Here is a 16340-nt window from a genome sequence, read left to right as displayed (position 1 = left end):
GTTTTGCCGTTGGAGTTTAGCCAGCATTTTAAGCTTTTAGTTACTATATAGGATGGACAAGGAAGGCAAGGATGCAGGAACTAGGATTTAAATGACTGTTCTCTTGGTTGAGGAATCTGAACAAAATAAGTAAACTAAATGAAAGCTAAAGTGCAAAGGGAAGCTCAGTTTGTGTGGCTGCCTTGGGTATTAGGGGAATGTACTGCCAAAGTTTAAGCAACACTATAATGTTTTCCACTTCATGAAAATTATTTCTTTGTTTAAAGTGCAATAGTCAAGCTATTTAACGGTTTCCAAAATATGGTATGTCCCCGCATTGTGCAATGTTTTAATTGGCTTAAATGTTACACGAAAAAGTTACAATTTTTCCTTCCTACCGCAGTGGTCTCTTGAATGTTCGAAATGTGTCCTTGAATGCAACAAATGCTGTCTCTGCATTCTCCACCATTAAAAGTTTGGTTGAAAGTGCAGCGAATCTAGCAGGAGATGCCTACAGGATTATAACAGATGTGGTAAGTGCCGCTTTGAGAACTGAAGCACACTGCATTCTTACTTAAATCCAAGTTTCACTCTCTAGAATGGGGCTGAGGGACCTTTGGCTCTCCAGATGTTGTTGGACTACAGTTTTCATCATTGGCCATGCAGACTGGGTCTGATGGAAGCTGTAGCCCAACATCTGGAGGGCCACAGGCTGAACACTCTTGACCTAGAACCAGAATATGTACCATATTGTTGTTGTTTAGTCATTTAGTTGTGTCCTCCTCTTCGTGACCCCATGGACCAGAGCACGCCAGGAGCTCCTGTCTTTCACTGCCTCCCACAGTTTGGTCAAACTCATGTTCGTAGCTTCAAGAACACTGTCCAACCATCTTGTCCTCTGTCGTCCCCTTCTCCTTGTGCCCTCAATCTTTCCCAACATCAGGGTCTTTTCCAGGGAATCTTCTCTTCTCATGAGGTGGCCAAAGTATTGGAGCCTCAGCTTCAGGATCTGTCCTTCCAGTGAGCACACAGGGTTCATTTCCTTCAGAATGGATAGGTTTGATCTTCTTGCAGCCCATGGGACTCTCAAGAGTCTCCTCCAGCACCATAATTTAAAAGCATCAATTCTTCGGTGATCAGCCTTCTTTATGGTCTAGCTCTCACTTCCATACATCACTACTGCAAAAACCGTAGCTTTAACTATGTACCATATTGCTAGCCCTGAAATAAAAAATATGATCTCCCCAACATGCCTAAGGTAAAATCAAAGGAAAATTTGAGCTTGGATGTAATTGTTTGATTTGTTAGTTCATGGTCACAACCCATTCTCATAAAAGAGAATGTGAATGACTTTGGATTGGTAACAGTAATCGGCATTCTTGATCAATTATTTTTTCACATTATGAAATTACTTAAAAGATTAAAAAATAACAATCTGAGTTAGAGTGTAGTCCTGTGCAAACTGGGAATAAGCAGCACTGAACATAGTGTGACTTGTTCACAAGTAAATATCCATAGGATTGTGCTGTATACTCAGAAGCAAGTTCTGCTAAGTTCAATTGGATTTACTTCCAACGGCAGAGGATTTCAGCCTATCTGTCAAATCTAGGATTCCTAGGAAGGTAGTACTGCATTTAAATACTGGATATGTTCACAATGCTCCATTTCTACACATTTTATTCCACTATTCAGTATAGTAATATTTTGTTGTTGCTGATACTGTTGTTACATCACTTTCTAAGAAATAAATGCTTTGCAGGACTAATCTTAGGATTGAGGACCATAAACCAGAATAATATGTAAACATAAGAATGTATTCCTTTAAATTCTGACCATACATTGACAATTAATACTTTCCCCCAAAAAAATTGTATTGTAAGGCTTTTCATATATATATAAATAATACTTTTCATAATTTGTTCATGTATAACAATGTTTCCTTACTTGATTATTTTAAGCCAAAAGAAACTTTTAATACTACTGGGAAAAACATTCTCCAGCTTGGCTCCAAGTTTTTGACTGAGGCAAAAAGTTTGCACAAGAAGTATGAAGGTAAGGCTAAGGTTTTTGTTTATTTTTAAGAAGCAGAAGAGAATGGTTTGGAGAAACAGGTCCGCTAGACTTTATTCAAGTCTGCCAACGAGTCGTTCATCGAGTCCCCTCCCCATGCGATCCTGGCTTCCATTCTGGAAATAGGCTTCAGCGGCGCATAACATGGCATGGCACAAGGAAGCAATGAGAAATACTCCAAAGATTCCCCTGTACTTGATCAGGAGGAGTAACTGTATCTGGTTTGGGGAGTTTTTCTAAATAGAATTTCTGCCAAACAGGAAACCAAAGATCTTTTCTCAGATAAACTCACTTGGATAGAAAGGTGCCTTGAGGATGCAAAGCACTCTTACTTGAGGGCTTAAAGTCTGATGAGGACTTTGTCTCCTCAATGATGTCATGGCTTTACTTCTTTTTGTTGTTATTGTTCTTCTTCTTCTTCCTGGATGGTGTTCGTCTGGTCAATAGCGCCTGTCTGTGCCTCTGTCACCTCCATGGTGTCATGGTCTTTATCTCCTCCCTCTGTGTTATGCACAGAAGATGTAGATCTGGTACTTCTCAGGTCAGTAGCATCCAACTGGGATTTTGTTAGCTTGATGCCACTGCCTTTATCTCCCTCTTTTGATGAGATGACAGTGCTGGGCCTCTTCTGGTCAGACTTCCAGGATAACCTTCTCTTTGGCGGGGCAAAAACAAGGTCTTTATTTGAACATGACATTGTCATCAGGGGAACTAGGCACTTGGCAGCGATGAAATCCTCATCGCAGTATTTCTTTCTCCATCTAGCGTCTGCATTGACAAGCTCAGTCACATCTTGGAAAGGGCTTGCGTCCATGGCGTCGCATTCATATTGCAAACCAGACTGGCATGAATTGTGGCAATGATGGCTCTTAGTCTTCCTCATCACTGGAGGGTGATGTGGAATCAACAACAAGGGCAGGGAGATTGGTGCCCCGAAGAGGCTGGCTGTGTGTCAGATTCACTTGCTGTTGCTGGTATCTTTTGGGGCCGTTTTCGCGTCTTTTTGCAATTTAAATTGATTTATTTCCCGGCGTCACACGTATACACAGTCGTGCAAGCTGAATGCACGTAAGCGGGGAGACACCATTCAGAAACTCTGAAGCAAGATGGGAAGAAGCCGCTAGGTGTCTTTATCACCTGGGGCACTTGGTCTCTGCCCAGCGGCCATTTTGTTTTTGGCCCAACTCTTCCCGACTCGCCAGCTTCGCGCGAGTTTCTCCCGCTGCGGATGCGATCTGCCCTCACGCTCCTCAGCGCTGCAGCTTAGCTGGGTTTTCTTTCCAACGTCTTCGGATGGTGCTCTTGGGAGTCAAAGAGCGAGGCGTTCCATTTCGCAAAAAGCTAAATTGGGAGCATTACGGGTGCAGATCCGTGGGGGAACCCTTTGCTAAAGTCGCCCTGGGTGTAAATAACTCTCTGACTAATCCTTGATCCATCAAGCTATATAGAAACTCCTTGGAGAGGTTTTGGTGGAAATGACAAGCTAACAAATGCTTTTTAAAAATAAAAAAGTTCCTGATATATCAGGGAGAGACAGGGTCTTCCTGAGGGTGGCCCCCCTTGCCTTTCTCCCGCCATCTAATTTTCCCTCACGAGAAGCCGCGGGGTAAGTATAAAATATGGATAGCTTATGAAATGTTGACTGCTATACTGATGGTCATTATTAAAACAAGTGGAGTAAGTCCAATTACATCCACTCCCTTTAAAAAGAGAGAATTTTTTTTAAAACTTTCCAGCAGCAATTTGACGTTGACAAAATGCTGACCCTTTGCAGTACTCCCTTTCCCAGGTGATGTGTATGTATGTATACAGGCTTTTATAGATATATTATTTATATCCCCCATCACCTCCAGCTATGGAAGCCATCCTACTGGAAGTCAGTGTGTGGTTTTTCTTCATTTCCTCTCCCAGTGACACATGTACTTGGCTGCAAATCTACCATCAATTTTTGTCCCTTTCGTGCAGGCCTTTTTGCGTTGAAAAAAGCTCTTTGTTTTGGGCAGTGGGCCGGTGAGGAGGGCTTTATAACTGATGTAAGGGCCTAGCAATCAGCTGGCTGGTGGTGGAGAAGGGAATGGCTTCAAAACTGTCAGAATCATCCATCTGCAAAGTTGGCAGATGGTTGGTTGCTCACCTCATTTTGAAAGTTTGCACATCTGTTTGCAAAAGGGGTGAGTGTGAATCCACAGTGTGTTTGTTATTCAAGCACTGTACATGTGTACACAGTCTTAAGAGGAACCAGAAAATTATTTATTCACAGTTGGGTGGGAAAATGTTGTCACCTAAGATGAACAAGTCTTGCGGGAAATTGGTTCCCGAGAAGGATGCTGAATGCAAAACTCTCTGCTTACAGATACCTGTGTGGAAAAGTCCTGATTGGTCAGGGGAGATCTCCTGTGTACAGCTTTAGTACAGTGAACCTGCAACTTATGCACATTTAGCTTGTGCACATTCAGCTTTACACACTCAGCAAAAAAATATTTTTTAAAAAGGTGGGGGGAGAGGGGGCAGTGTCCAGGAAAAAAGACTTTGGCAATCCTACCCACCATCGATCCCAATGTGTTTTGACCATACATAAATTTGGCTTGAGCTCTCTAGAACGTAAATGCTGCATAAGTTCTGGGCTTACTGTATTATGATTTATGTCTTAATTGAGAGCAAAGCAGCCATTAATTTAATCAGAATTAGATCACCATAACTGTGTGTTGGATTTGGATATTGAAGAGATCTGCACTCAGCCGTGAACGCTGCAAAGTGACCTTGGACCAGCAACCATCCTACCTCACAGGTTGTTCTGAACATCAAATGGGATGGGCATAATCATGTGCCTGAACTCCTTTCAGGAATGGTAGAATAAAACTGATACATACTGTATATTAGCATGGAGTATAAACATTTAAGAAACATGTTATGAGCCTGAACCACTTCCACATTGCCCCTCTGGCAGCATACTTGGCAATAGGGAAGAATTTTGACAGGATGTTTGCTGTGTGTGTTCTCTTGCAGCATGCGGTTTGGCTCACTTGTGCTATATAAAGCCTTTTCTTTTCCTGACATACTTTTACAGTACATCAGCTCTCATTACCATACTGTGGTCTCTACTACGGGGTCTGATTTGGGATGAATGTTGAGGGAGATGGGACAGGAAGACTATTAGACAACTGGACTTGTCTTGCACCTATGCATTGAGTTTGATAACCTTGGAAGCAGCCAACTATGTCAGGATTACAAGTGTTTATTCCTCCATAGGGCTTTCGTCTGGATTAAACGAGATGAACATAAAAGTGGAAAAACTTAAAGAGAAAGCTAGTGGATTTGCTAAGCAGTTTAATGGCTCACTGTTGCAACTGACTGCATTGCCAAATGGTAAGTGAAATCCATCTTGACTTCCTCTTCATTACACAAGGCAAGTATATTTAACTTGAGCAGCACCGCTGGTCATCACTAATTGGAAAGATCAGCAATACCTTTACGTTTTGAGAATGCTGAAAACAGAGGAAGCGACAGTGGCATGTAAGAAGAAAAGGTCTTTATTCTGTATCAGTTTCTTGGATATGTACCATATATGATAGACATTTTCTTTTTCCTGGAAGGATTCCTGTGACTTTGCCACATGCAGAGGAAGAAAATTTCAACAGGCAGCCTTTACTCTTCGTTGCTCCATATTTAGGCCAGGCAACGGTTAAGGCATTGACATCCTGCCTGGTATTCATCTGTAAAGACACAGGAGCTCTGAAACAAAATGAATAAAAAAAAAATCAAAACCTTTGCAACCTTTAAGCTGTAATGAAGATTTTAATCGAATTCATTGAAACCATGCTGGTGAAACAGTAATGAAAAGAAGAGCCTTAAAAGACTTAGGAAAAGCCTTAAAAACTTTAGAACTTCGCATAAGTAAAAAAAAAAAAAAAAGAAAGAGAAGGAAAAAGAATAGCTCTATTGTGTTGTTCTAAATAATATTTCTTAATAATACAAACAACCTAATTAAACTTTATAATAGCTTTTCTGTTACATTTTTAAACAAGCAAGGGACTTTACCTAGTTTAAGATAATAATAGCTTGGAATGTAGAATATTTTTTAATGGAAAAGAACAGACTTTTAGCATCTACTGCTTGTCGAGTCCATTTGCAGTAGACAGTGTCTGAATTTTTTTCTACTAGAAGATGCTGAGTCTGCTTTTGATGGCCCAATTAACTTAATACTGTTCAGTGAGCCAACGTCTCTCTTAAGATTAAAAACCAACCCATTTTACCATTCAGGACATTAAGGTGCATCAAAATGTAACATCTGTTGACTAAAGGAAACCTACATTTAAATATTAATGCAGTGGAGGTAATTGACTTGATGACTACTTAAATCATAATCATTCCTTGATGTTAATAAATTAAAATACTTATCTTCTGCTGTGTGTACCTGTGTGTTTGCACCCATAGGAAACTAGCAGCTTTGTTGGGGATGTGGGTGCAGTTTAAGTTGGGGAAACTGCATAGGGAAAATATTAATCTCTCAACTCTACATGGCTGCTTTATTGTAAAGAGACAAACAAGTCTGTTAAGGGATCTTGTTTGCTTATCTCTCACATCATAGAATCATAGAGTTGGAAGGGACTCTGAGGGTCATCTAGTCCAACCCCCTACATACCCAGTTTGGCCTCAAAACTGGTAGCTAAGACCCAGAGCCTGAGTTTTCTGCCCCAAATGCAAGTAGGTAATCTACTTATGTTGATCATATGTTTCAGATACCAGTGAAAATATTCTCGCTGTAAGAGAGCTGGCTGTGTCTGCTAATACAACTGCTCTTAATGGTTTAAGGCACACTGGGGTTTTTAGTGAGAAGTTCCTGAACACTTCATTCACATTGTCTAAGGTTAATGAGACATTGCGGAAAACCAATGAACTTATAATCGACTCATCAAAAGCTGGTAGGTTTGCTGCTTCATTGCTCCCTAGAAATGCCCCTGCATGTGAGAGGGGAGTTAATTTTTAAACCTAAGTATTCCTTATCTTTATTTACATTAAAGCTAGTTTATACTACTTCTCTTAAAAGTGTGCAGATGAGATTTGCTAAATACTTTTCCCATTACAAGTATGCATTTCAGAATTGCAATCCTAAATTAATAGTCATAATTATAAGAAATGCTTTAAACTGGCCATTACATATGCATTTTGTACCGGTGTATATTTTTTCACAAAATCTTCAGTTTTCTCCTAAATTCAAGCAATAGCACCCTGTTTCAAAACCTCAGCTTCTTTTTTTTTGGTAGCAGCGTCAGCTGAAAGAAAAGTGAATGAAGTTGAAATCCAGGCCGGCCTCCTGTTTGGTAGGCTGAAGCCTCTGAAAGTGCTGGAAGAGAACCTCAGCAGAAACATCTCGGAAATTAAAGAGCTCATCAGTCAAGCCCGTAAACAGGCCGCCTCTGTAAGCAGCTTATTCTACATGTTCTAGGAGGGGGAAATGCTACTAAGCTTCAATGCTACGCACATGCCCGAATCAATAGTGTATGTGTGTGTGTTGCAATATGAAGACACAGGCCACAATTCAGGGTCTCATGGAATATCCAGTAGCACTTTTGATTTCTTTCTTTCAACAACATTACGCCTATGTATGAACTCCCTGCAGTTTTAAAGGTGATTTATTATGCAGTGCATCAAATTACTGGTTAGGAAAAAAGAATTCAAAAAGCTTTTCAGGGCATGAGGAGTTCTGTAGCTTGTACCCATAGTAGTTCTTATTAGTAATGTTTAGCTCTTTGTTTTCTTAATCTATCAGAGTTTCTAGAGAAATACCCTCTATGTGAAGTTACATTAACATTTGTCAACTTATTGCTCCTTGTGCTGTAATTCATAGATAGCCAGTTGACATACTAGCTGGCAGAACTGACCCCTACAACAATTTTACCTGGTTTCTTACCAAGCTGTTGTAAAATATTTGACCCTACAGTGGCAAAACAGAACTTTAGCAAATTTCTTAGATCACAGTGAACAGGTGTCCCATTTATGTCTAGAATTCCTGGATCAGAACATAACAAAAATGCTTCTTTGTCAGTTTGTCTGTCTGTCCGTCCGTCTGTCTGTGTCTCTTACTCTTTGTTGCTTTTCTATATATAAAGGCCCTGCACTCCATAAAGCCTCAAAGTTGCATCATTAAAATTAAAATTTAATTAATATTATTTATTATTTAATAACACCATTATTGATGGTGGTGATGATGATTAATACTATAAATACGACACAATCCTAGAAACTAATTGGCTGAGGCAAGTCTAAACAATTTTAAATTTGACAGACCATTTCTGAAGACATGTACAACGTATATACCAACCTTGCCTTTTATTTTTTTTCTCTTTTTTCAGATTAAAGTCGCTGTGTCTGCAGAAAGAGACTGCATTCGTGCTTATCAGCCCCAGATACTGTCTACAAACTATAATACATTAACATTAAATGTTAAAACAACTGAACCTGATAACCTCCTGTTTTACCTGGGTAGCAGTGGTAAAGTAAGCAGAAGGATTTAGAACATTTTATATGGCAACTGAAGTCTTCATTTTATATGTAGGAAACTCTTTACCAAAGACCAAGTGTTCTGGTCATATACTGTAAAACCTATTAGCTGTCCCTTTATACCTAGATGGCTATTGGGTGTGATAGGTCACCCTCCCTATTCATATACAGTGGTTCCTCGCAAGACGAACGCCTCACAAAACGAAAAACGCAGCGCGTTTCTCCGCTATCCCGGACGGCTTTTGAAGGCAGGAGGGGGGAACAAAGACTTTCGCCCACCGCCTGCCTTCAGAAGACCTCCGCTGTCCCGGGGGCTTTTAAAATGCTGGGGGTCGGCAGCGAAGGCTGTCCCGCTGTCCCGGGGGCTTTTAAAATGCTGGCGGTCAGCAGCGAAGGCTTCACTGCCGCCCGCCAGCATTTTAAGATCGCCCCGGGACAGCGGAGAAGTCTCCGCTGTCCCGGGGGCTTTTAAAATGCTGGCGGTCGGCAGCAAAGCCCTCCTGTCCCCGGAGCTTGCGGGGCGGGAGGTGGGGAGAAGGGCTTTTCGTCCGACCGCCAGCCTTCAGAACAGCCTTCTAAAGGCTGGCGGTGGGAAGAAAAGCCCTTGTTCCCCCCCCCCCAGCCTTCAGAAGAGGTCGGGGGACAGACTGTCCCCGGACCTGGTCTGAAGGCGGTTTCCATAGGAACGCATTGATTGATTTTCAGTGCATTCCTATGGGAAACCGTGCTTCGCAAGACGAAAAACTCGCAAGAAGAAAAAACTTGCGGAACGAATTAATTTCCTCTTGCGAGGCACCACTGTACATTCATTGGTGAAATGGGGATTCTAATCGACATTAGAACATAGAACCATAAAATTGTAGAGTTGTAAAGGACCCTGAGGGTTTTCTAGTCCAATCCCCTGTAATGCAGGAATCTCAACTAGTTTATACCTGACAGATGTATAAACCTCTGCTGAAAACCCTCCAGGGAAGGAGAGTGCATCATACAAAACTGATATTGTATCTATGTAAGCTCTTGAATAGTCCAAATAGCAGTGGTAAGCAAAGGGTTCTTAAATTTGTATCATATGATGTATGAAATACATGGAAAGATACTGTTCCTGACATTAATAGCATTCATGATTGCTTATAGCTAATTTGGATTCTTTTGTATAGTGGTTAGCATTTATACAATAACAATCGGTTCTTCAACTACTTTCTGGGAGCGCCAGCTGTATCTTCAATTAAACAATCCTTCGGATAATTAAGCTTGGATAATTTTGTATTGTCGGCACACCTTGCAAATGCACTGTTAGTTTTATTTTCCTTGAATGCTTCATTTGCACATAGCAAGTTTAATGGTCCCCAAAATTCTGTAAAGAGGTTTTTGTGGGGGTTTTTTTAGTGTTTAAGTTGCACTTAACACTGTGTGTGTGTCTTGAGTTATTGAACCATTGGCTTCTCGAAACTCAGTGTGATCTGCATGTGTTCAGATTGCTAATTTTATTTTCAGTATTCTTGTACAAGTGATTAATATGCAAGTGGTGACTACTTATTGCAGTGTTTGGCCAATTTTAGCCATTCCATGCCACTAAAGCCCCTCTTTTTTGAGCAGGGTCATGGTGCTTTGTTTGAAATGGCCCAATCCACAATGTGAGGTCAAGTGATACACACAGTTTCCCTCAGAGAATCATTCCCATATGGGCCAATGTTGTAAAGTGTTAGGTAAAGGGACCTCTGACCATTAGGTCCAGTTCGTGGCTGACTCTGGGGTTGCGGCACTCATCTCGCTTTATTGGCCGAGGGAGCCGGCGTACAGCCAGTCATGTGGCCAGCATGACTAAGTCGCTTCTGGCAAACCAGAGCAGCTCACGGAAACGCCGTTTACCTTCCCGCCGGAGCGGTACCTATTTATCTACTTGCACTTTGACGTGCTTGAACTGTTAGGTTGGAGCAGGAGCAGGGACCGAGCAATGGGAGCTCACCCCGTCGCAGGGATTCAAACCGCCAACCTTCTGATCGGCAAGCCCTAGGCTCTGTAGTTTAACCCACAGCGCCACCTGCGTCCCTTTGTAAAGTGTTACTTTGCTGCTTATTTAAGACGTGAACGAAGTCTCATTTGGATTTGATCAATGCTTTCAAATACTGACTTTTAGTAGCTGACATTCACCAACGTTAGCCATTTGGGCATTCTCTCAGTGTTTTGGCAACCCTTTTTTTAGGCTGATTTCATGGCAGTGGAGATGCGACGTGGGAAGGTGGCCTTTTTGTGGGATATGGGCTCTGGATCAACAAGGCTGGAATACCCTGACTTTTCCATTAACAACAACAAATGGCACAGAATACATGCTACAAGGTAAGATGTAACTGGTGTGCAGCACATGTAATTAATGAACCCTAGGGGAATATCAGATTTGCACAGTCACCAATAAACCTGAAATAATTACTGTCTAAAGGAGAATTATTATTATTTTATTGGGAAGTACAACTCATCCAAATAATTGGGGTTGATGAGAGCATCTGCTGTCAACCATGTATAATGTAGCCATTTTTAATTTCAGAAAATTTCGCAGTTCTTTCTTTAGTGATAAGTATATAACACAGATTGGCAGTTAAGCATGCATAACTATTTTTAATCCCCTTATTATTTGTGATAATTAGGTTTGGAAGAACTGGCACTCTGAGTGTAGAAGAGGCAAACGCTTCTCAGAAGCCCTTTATGAGAACTGCCACCTCATCTGGGACAGCTACAGTACTGGATGTAAACCAATCAACACTCATGTTTATTGGTGGACTTGGAGGACAAATAAAGGTGAAAAAATTAATAGCCATGCTGTAATACTTCATTATTGTTCATTATTGTCGCTTTCCACTCACTGTTCTGTGATGAATGAACAATAATTGCCACACATTCAGAGATGACAGGAGATATGTTTAGCAGCATTTCTTCCAAATCATGCAGCTTCTCAGCTGGCAGATCCTGAATGTAGGATTGTGCCCCTAGTTGACTATGGATATCATTTTTGTATTTTTCTTCTTATTTTAAGCCACCTGCACACATATAATTATGAATAACCGTATCAGTAATGCTCTTATTTGCCTAGTACAATTTATCCTGATTATCAAGTTACAACTTTAGGCCACGCATTGCTGTTTATCTGGATAAATGTCAAATTCCCTTTTTTATTATCATTCATGGTGAATGTGCTTCTTCTGTAACAGAAATCACCTGCCATTAAGGTTACTCATTTTAAGGGATGCATGGGGGAAGCATCCTTGAATGGCAAATCTGTTGGACTTTGGAACTATGTGGAGAGGGAAGGCAAGTGCAATGGATGCTTTGGAAGGTGAGAACTTGAAACAGTTTATAGAAATCTGTAATTAAAGCAGGAGTTGTCTTGCATGTTTGCATAAATACAGCTCCTCCACAGGAGTGATGGTTGGTTGAGCTGGGCATTCCTGCTTTGCTCCTCATTCGTATAAAGGCTCATGATCTTTTGTGTGGCTGGGTCCAGGTTCCAAACCACACCACCATGACTGTAGAAACTCCTTGGGGCTTTTATTTGGTGCAGTCGCCTGCCATTGTTTCCTGTGAGCATATTGAAGCTCCTTCTTACCATTTTACAGAATCCACATGAAAATAAGGGAGTACATGTGCTTCATCACAGCCAAACTATGGATGGCTGTTGGGTTCCTGGTTTTGTACTTCGCCTTTCCCCTCCCCAAATGCAGATTGATTTTTTTCACCCACTTCCTAGCTTGTGGTAACTATAATTTGCCATGATATGCAAACTGAGCAATCCTTGGTTCCTGCTAAAAACAATGCCTCAAAAACTAAACAGTGTGTTCTGATTCTTGTTGGGCAGAATGCTGTGGTTACCGCTGATTGGTTTTTTTGCCTGAGTTTGAAAGTCACAGGAAACGTGTAAATGAGAGAAGGCATGGGGCAGTGGTTAGGACCAGGAAGACTTAGGTTCAAATCCCTAAACAAGTCGTGAAGCAAACTTTCAGCCAGTCACTATCTTTCCACTTAACCTACCTCACAGTGATCTTATGATTACATGACAAGGAGATGATAATCTATTACTACTGCTACTCTTAGGAAGTAGACAAGGGACCTTTTGCAACCAGAGCACATTCCCCATGATTAAACTCTGATTTGGATGTTTTTCCATGCATGTATATTTGTTCTCTGTGAAAATGTGCTTTAAAATAGCATCAGATATTACATACATTTAGTTCTCAAATAAAGTAGCATCAGATATTACATTCATTTAGTTCTCAAATATGGGAATCCCAGACAGATGGGCGGGGTACACATAATAAATTATTATTATTATTATTATTATTATTATTATTATTAATGTTTTAACAACTGTATATGACAAAAAAATTGTTTATTTTATTTTGCAGATTCCTGGTAGGTATCATTTGTAACCAGCAGAGGGAGATGCAGGACTATTTTAGAAATGTTTTAATATCATCAGACCAATCCTTATAATTATGGCTTGATTTCTTGAGCCACTTTCCCTGAGAGTGTTTATCCAGTAAATCAGTGACAGCAGTTTGGAAGATTGGAATGTATATATTTTGTTTTTGCACTTGATGATTTTACCATAATAATTATTTCAGAATATGCCCGCAATTTGCAATTTGGCTTATCAGGCTGGTTAACATGGTAGGCAAATTGTGTCAGTTAATTGAAGTTAAACAAGCAAATTTCCCCCTGTATTGGCCTGTAAGATCACTTAGATAACTCGGAGGAATTCAACTTGTGATATCACACCCTGCAGAATACAATAGGATGGTGACCCACAACACAAAAAACAGTACTATTAACAGCATATGAAAACATAAAACAGGAATTCAAACACCTGAAACATGGGCTGATTCCATAGATCAGGGAAAGCCAGGGCAAAATTATAAATCTGTACAACATGCCTGAAGCAGCAGAAGCTTACTGCTTTATATGTGGACGAGAGGAGAGCATTCCACAGTACAGAGGCAACAGCTGAAAATGCCCAGTTTTTGTAATGTGCATTGCTTAGAGGATTTTTTAAAATAAATGATTTATAAATGCTTTTAAATAAAAATGATTAGCTTAAGGTTCTGTGGGTAGAGTTTCCATTCTTGACAAGAAAGCGACTCCTTTTCTGTAGGCTGGAACCATTTAAATGTTTTGTTTGTTTCTGCAGCCCACAGGATGAAGACACTTCATTTCACTTTGATGGGAGTGGATATTCAGTGGTGGAGAAGTCACTTCGCTCCACTGTGACCCAAATCATAGTATTTTTCAGCACCTTCTCGCCAAATGGGCTCTTAGTGTACCTGACTTCTAATGGCACAGTAAGAAAACTCACCCAGTGTTTAAAAGCACTATTTAGACCAGTAGTTTCCAAAGATTCTGTGGAAATGACTAGTGATTGTATATACTTTTCAACAAAAAGTGGCACTGACTATTTATATAGTACTATGATTTTCTGCTGAATGTTGAAAACCATTGTTTAAAGGCATATAGAATCTTTATTTCCCCCTGACATGCATACATAAAATCTTGGGCAGTATCCAACTAACTTGTTCTTGCACAATGGAACTGCCACCCTCCTCCCTCTGCACACCCCCCCCTAAATCTTTTCTGGGTTTCTTCCAACCCTCTACAGTAGATTTGGGAAGGGCACATGGAACATGCTGGGAGATGAGGGGGGAAGTTATTGAGAGGAGAGGAGGTTACCAAAGAGCTTTTATTTATTTTCTGACTTTTGTTTCATCCTTGCAGAGGGATTTCTTGTCTCTGGAGCTTGTGGATGGCAAAGTTAAGCTAACTGTTGATCTTGGTTCAGGTCCTCTTACCCTTAAAACAGAAAGCCGCTACAATAATGGAACATGGTATAAAATTTCATTCACCCGAAACAAAAAAGAAGGTAAAATGTTACATATGGGCTGCAAAAAACAGATGCTTACTCTTTCTATAATTATTAGCAGATAGACAAATGGAGGGAAATCCAAGCAAACTATTCCTGTCTCCATGATTTTGATGAAATAATGGTCTCAGGTGATTTAACTTGCATTGTTTTAATAAAGGCCACAGCTTCATGCAAATGTCCAGCATGTTTTTAGCTAAATCCAAATAGACTTCATCATAACTTCTTTCTTATGGTTTTTTTTTAATCCAACTTTTAGAGAAGTTACTTGATCTATTGGAACTGTGTATCAGCAACAGTGACAAAAGCTGTATTCTGTGAATTAATTTTCAATATAGTGCAGAAGCTTAAACATTTCTTGGCTTTTGAGAATTGTTTTATGAGGACAATGCACTTTGTTGTACATTAGGGGGAATAACGTAAATCAATAAATGGGCTTCTGCTGGGACAGGAAACTTTCCAAGTGACAGTCAAGAAGCATATGTGTGTGTGTGTGTGTGTGAACAAGATGATGACCCCTAGTTGGGTGGAGCATCCATTCTGCATGCAGGCGGACCCAGGTTCAATCCCCAGCACCCCCAGGTTGGGCAGGGATCAGTGGCACCAGCTGCTGGGGGCTGAGCCCTTTTAGGGGGCACCAATATTTTTTTTGGGTGGGGCTGCCCCCATGTCCAGAAAGCGCAGAGGCAAAGCATGGAGCCGAGCACAGCGCAGCTCCAGTAGCCAGCTCCTCCTCCTCCTGCCACAAGATGTAGCCTCCCACTGGTGGTGGCACCAGGGGGAGAGAGGGAGCCACTTGCCATTAAAGCTGCATGGCCACCACATTCAGGTCCTTCCCTGGCTCCTCCCAACGTCCTGATGTCATGCACGAGATGTTGGCCACCACCAATCAATCTCTTAAGCTGGCGCCTCTGGTTGGGATAGACTCCTGGAGAGCCACTCCCAACTAGTGGATAATATTTGACTAGAGGAACCAAATATAATGGGTCTTCCATTGGCTGCTACCGTGCGATGACATGTTGTAACATTCCCAGATTACTTCAGGAAGCAGGATGCTGGTCTAGATGGAGGTTCGGTCTCATGCTATAGGATTCTACTTTTTATGCTGTTTTGTTATTCTGTTCACATTGATCTGACTTACCAGTGAAGGTCACTTTCTGTATAATGCTGCCACTTCTTTTTTATTACTCCTTGGTGGGAGATTGTTTTGACTGGTTGGTTCTGTTCTCGCTGATGTCAGCGCCTGACAGTTGACAATTCAGATATAAGCTCAAATACTTACACATTCAAAAGACCTGTTTAGGTTTGTTTACTTTAATTGAATTCTCCACGGGCCTTTGATCTTTTGGATTAATGCTAAAATGTCCTTACATCAGTTTAACCATGCGACAAATCAGGTTGTAAATTTCAGACAGTGAGATTCTTCAGCATGGAATCTATATAGTTGTTTTCTGTGGAGGTCTCTACTCAACTGTGTAACAAGGCAAGGATTTAAACTGAGATTAGCCCTTTAAGATTCACAACCATATAACCATACAGTGTCAGAAGTACATTACACAGTCACTATCCAACTGGAGTGACTGGAAACCATTGCTCACAAAGAGCTTGACTTGTGAAACATGGAAATAAATAAGGAATGGCATCCAGGGTCAAGTGAATGGACATCTGCTTGTGCAAGAGCTCCTCCCCATCCTCTTAACTCCCTTTCATCTCCCATCTCCGGCCCCTGCTTCCCTCATCTGCTCTGGAGAGTTCTTCAGTCCTCCAGAATAATTTGGGGTTGGGAATTATGGAGAAAGCAGGATCCATTTTGTCAGCTGTGTTCATTCTGCTGGCAGACATACATTGTTGGATTTCACCCCAAGGAGGTTTTGGTTCATGAACCTAT

At 41.0% G+C, this 16340-nt stretch overlaps 1 protein-coding gene across 1 annotated transcript in view; it reads left to right on the top strand.

Moving 5' to 3' along the window:
* LAMA1 (laminin subunit alpha 1) overlaps window positions 1-16340 on the top strand; it is an 85398-nt gene that overhangs the window by 58037 nt on the left and 11021 nt on the right. Inside the window, exons 40-50 of the mRNA XM_081873784.1 lie at window positions 383-512; window positions 1938-2031; window positions 5299-5415; window positions 6789-6971; window positions 7314-7468; window positions 8403-8546; window positions 10754-10887; window positions 11193-11343; window positions 11754-11878; window positions 13727-13877; window positions 14308-14452. Of these exons, the coding sequence (XP_081729910.1) occupies window positions 383-512; window positions 1938-2031; window positions 5299-5415; window positions 6789-6971; window positions 7314-7468; window positions 8403-8546; window positions 10754-10887; window positions 11193-11343; window positions 11754-11878; window positions 13727-13877; window positions 14308-14452 (1529 nt within the window). The remainder of the gene's footprint in view (window positions 1-382; window positions 513-1937; window positions 2032-5298; window positions 5416-6788; window positions 6972-7313; window positions 7469-8402; window positions 8547-10753; window positions 10888-11192; window positions 11344-11753; window positions 11879-13726; window positions 13878-14307; window positions 14453-16340) is intronic.

The sequence above is a fragment of the Podarcis erhardii genome, assembly GCF_964252035.2.
Source record: "Podarcis erhardii genome assembly, chromosome: 8".
In the NCBI taxonomy this organism is placed as follows: Eukaryota; Metazoa; Chordata; class Lepidosauria; order Squamata; family Lacertidae; genus Podarcis; species Podarcis erhardii.
Note: the sequence above shows the minus strand (reverse complement) of the source record. Positions and strands in the feature narration are given on the sequence as shown.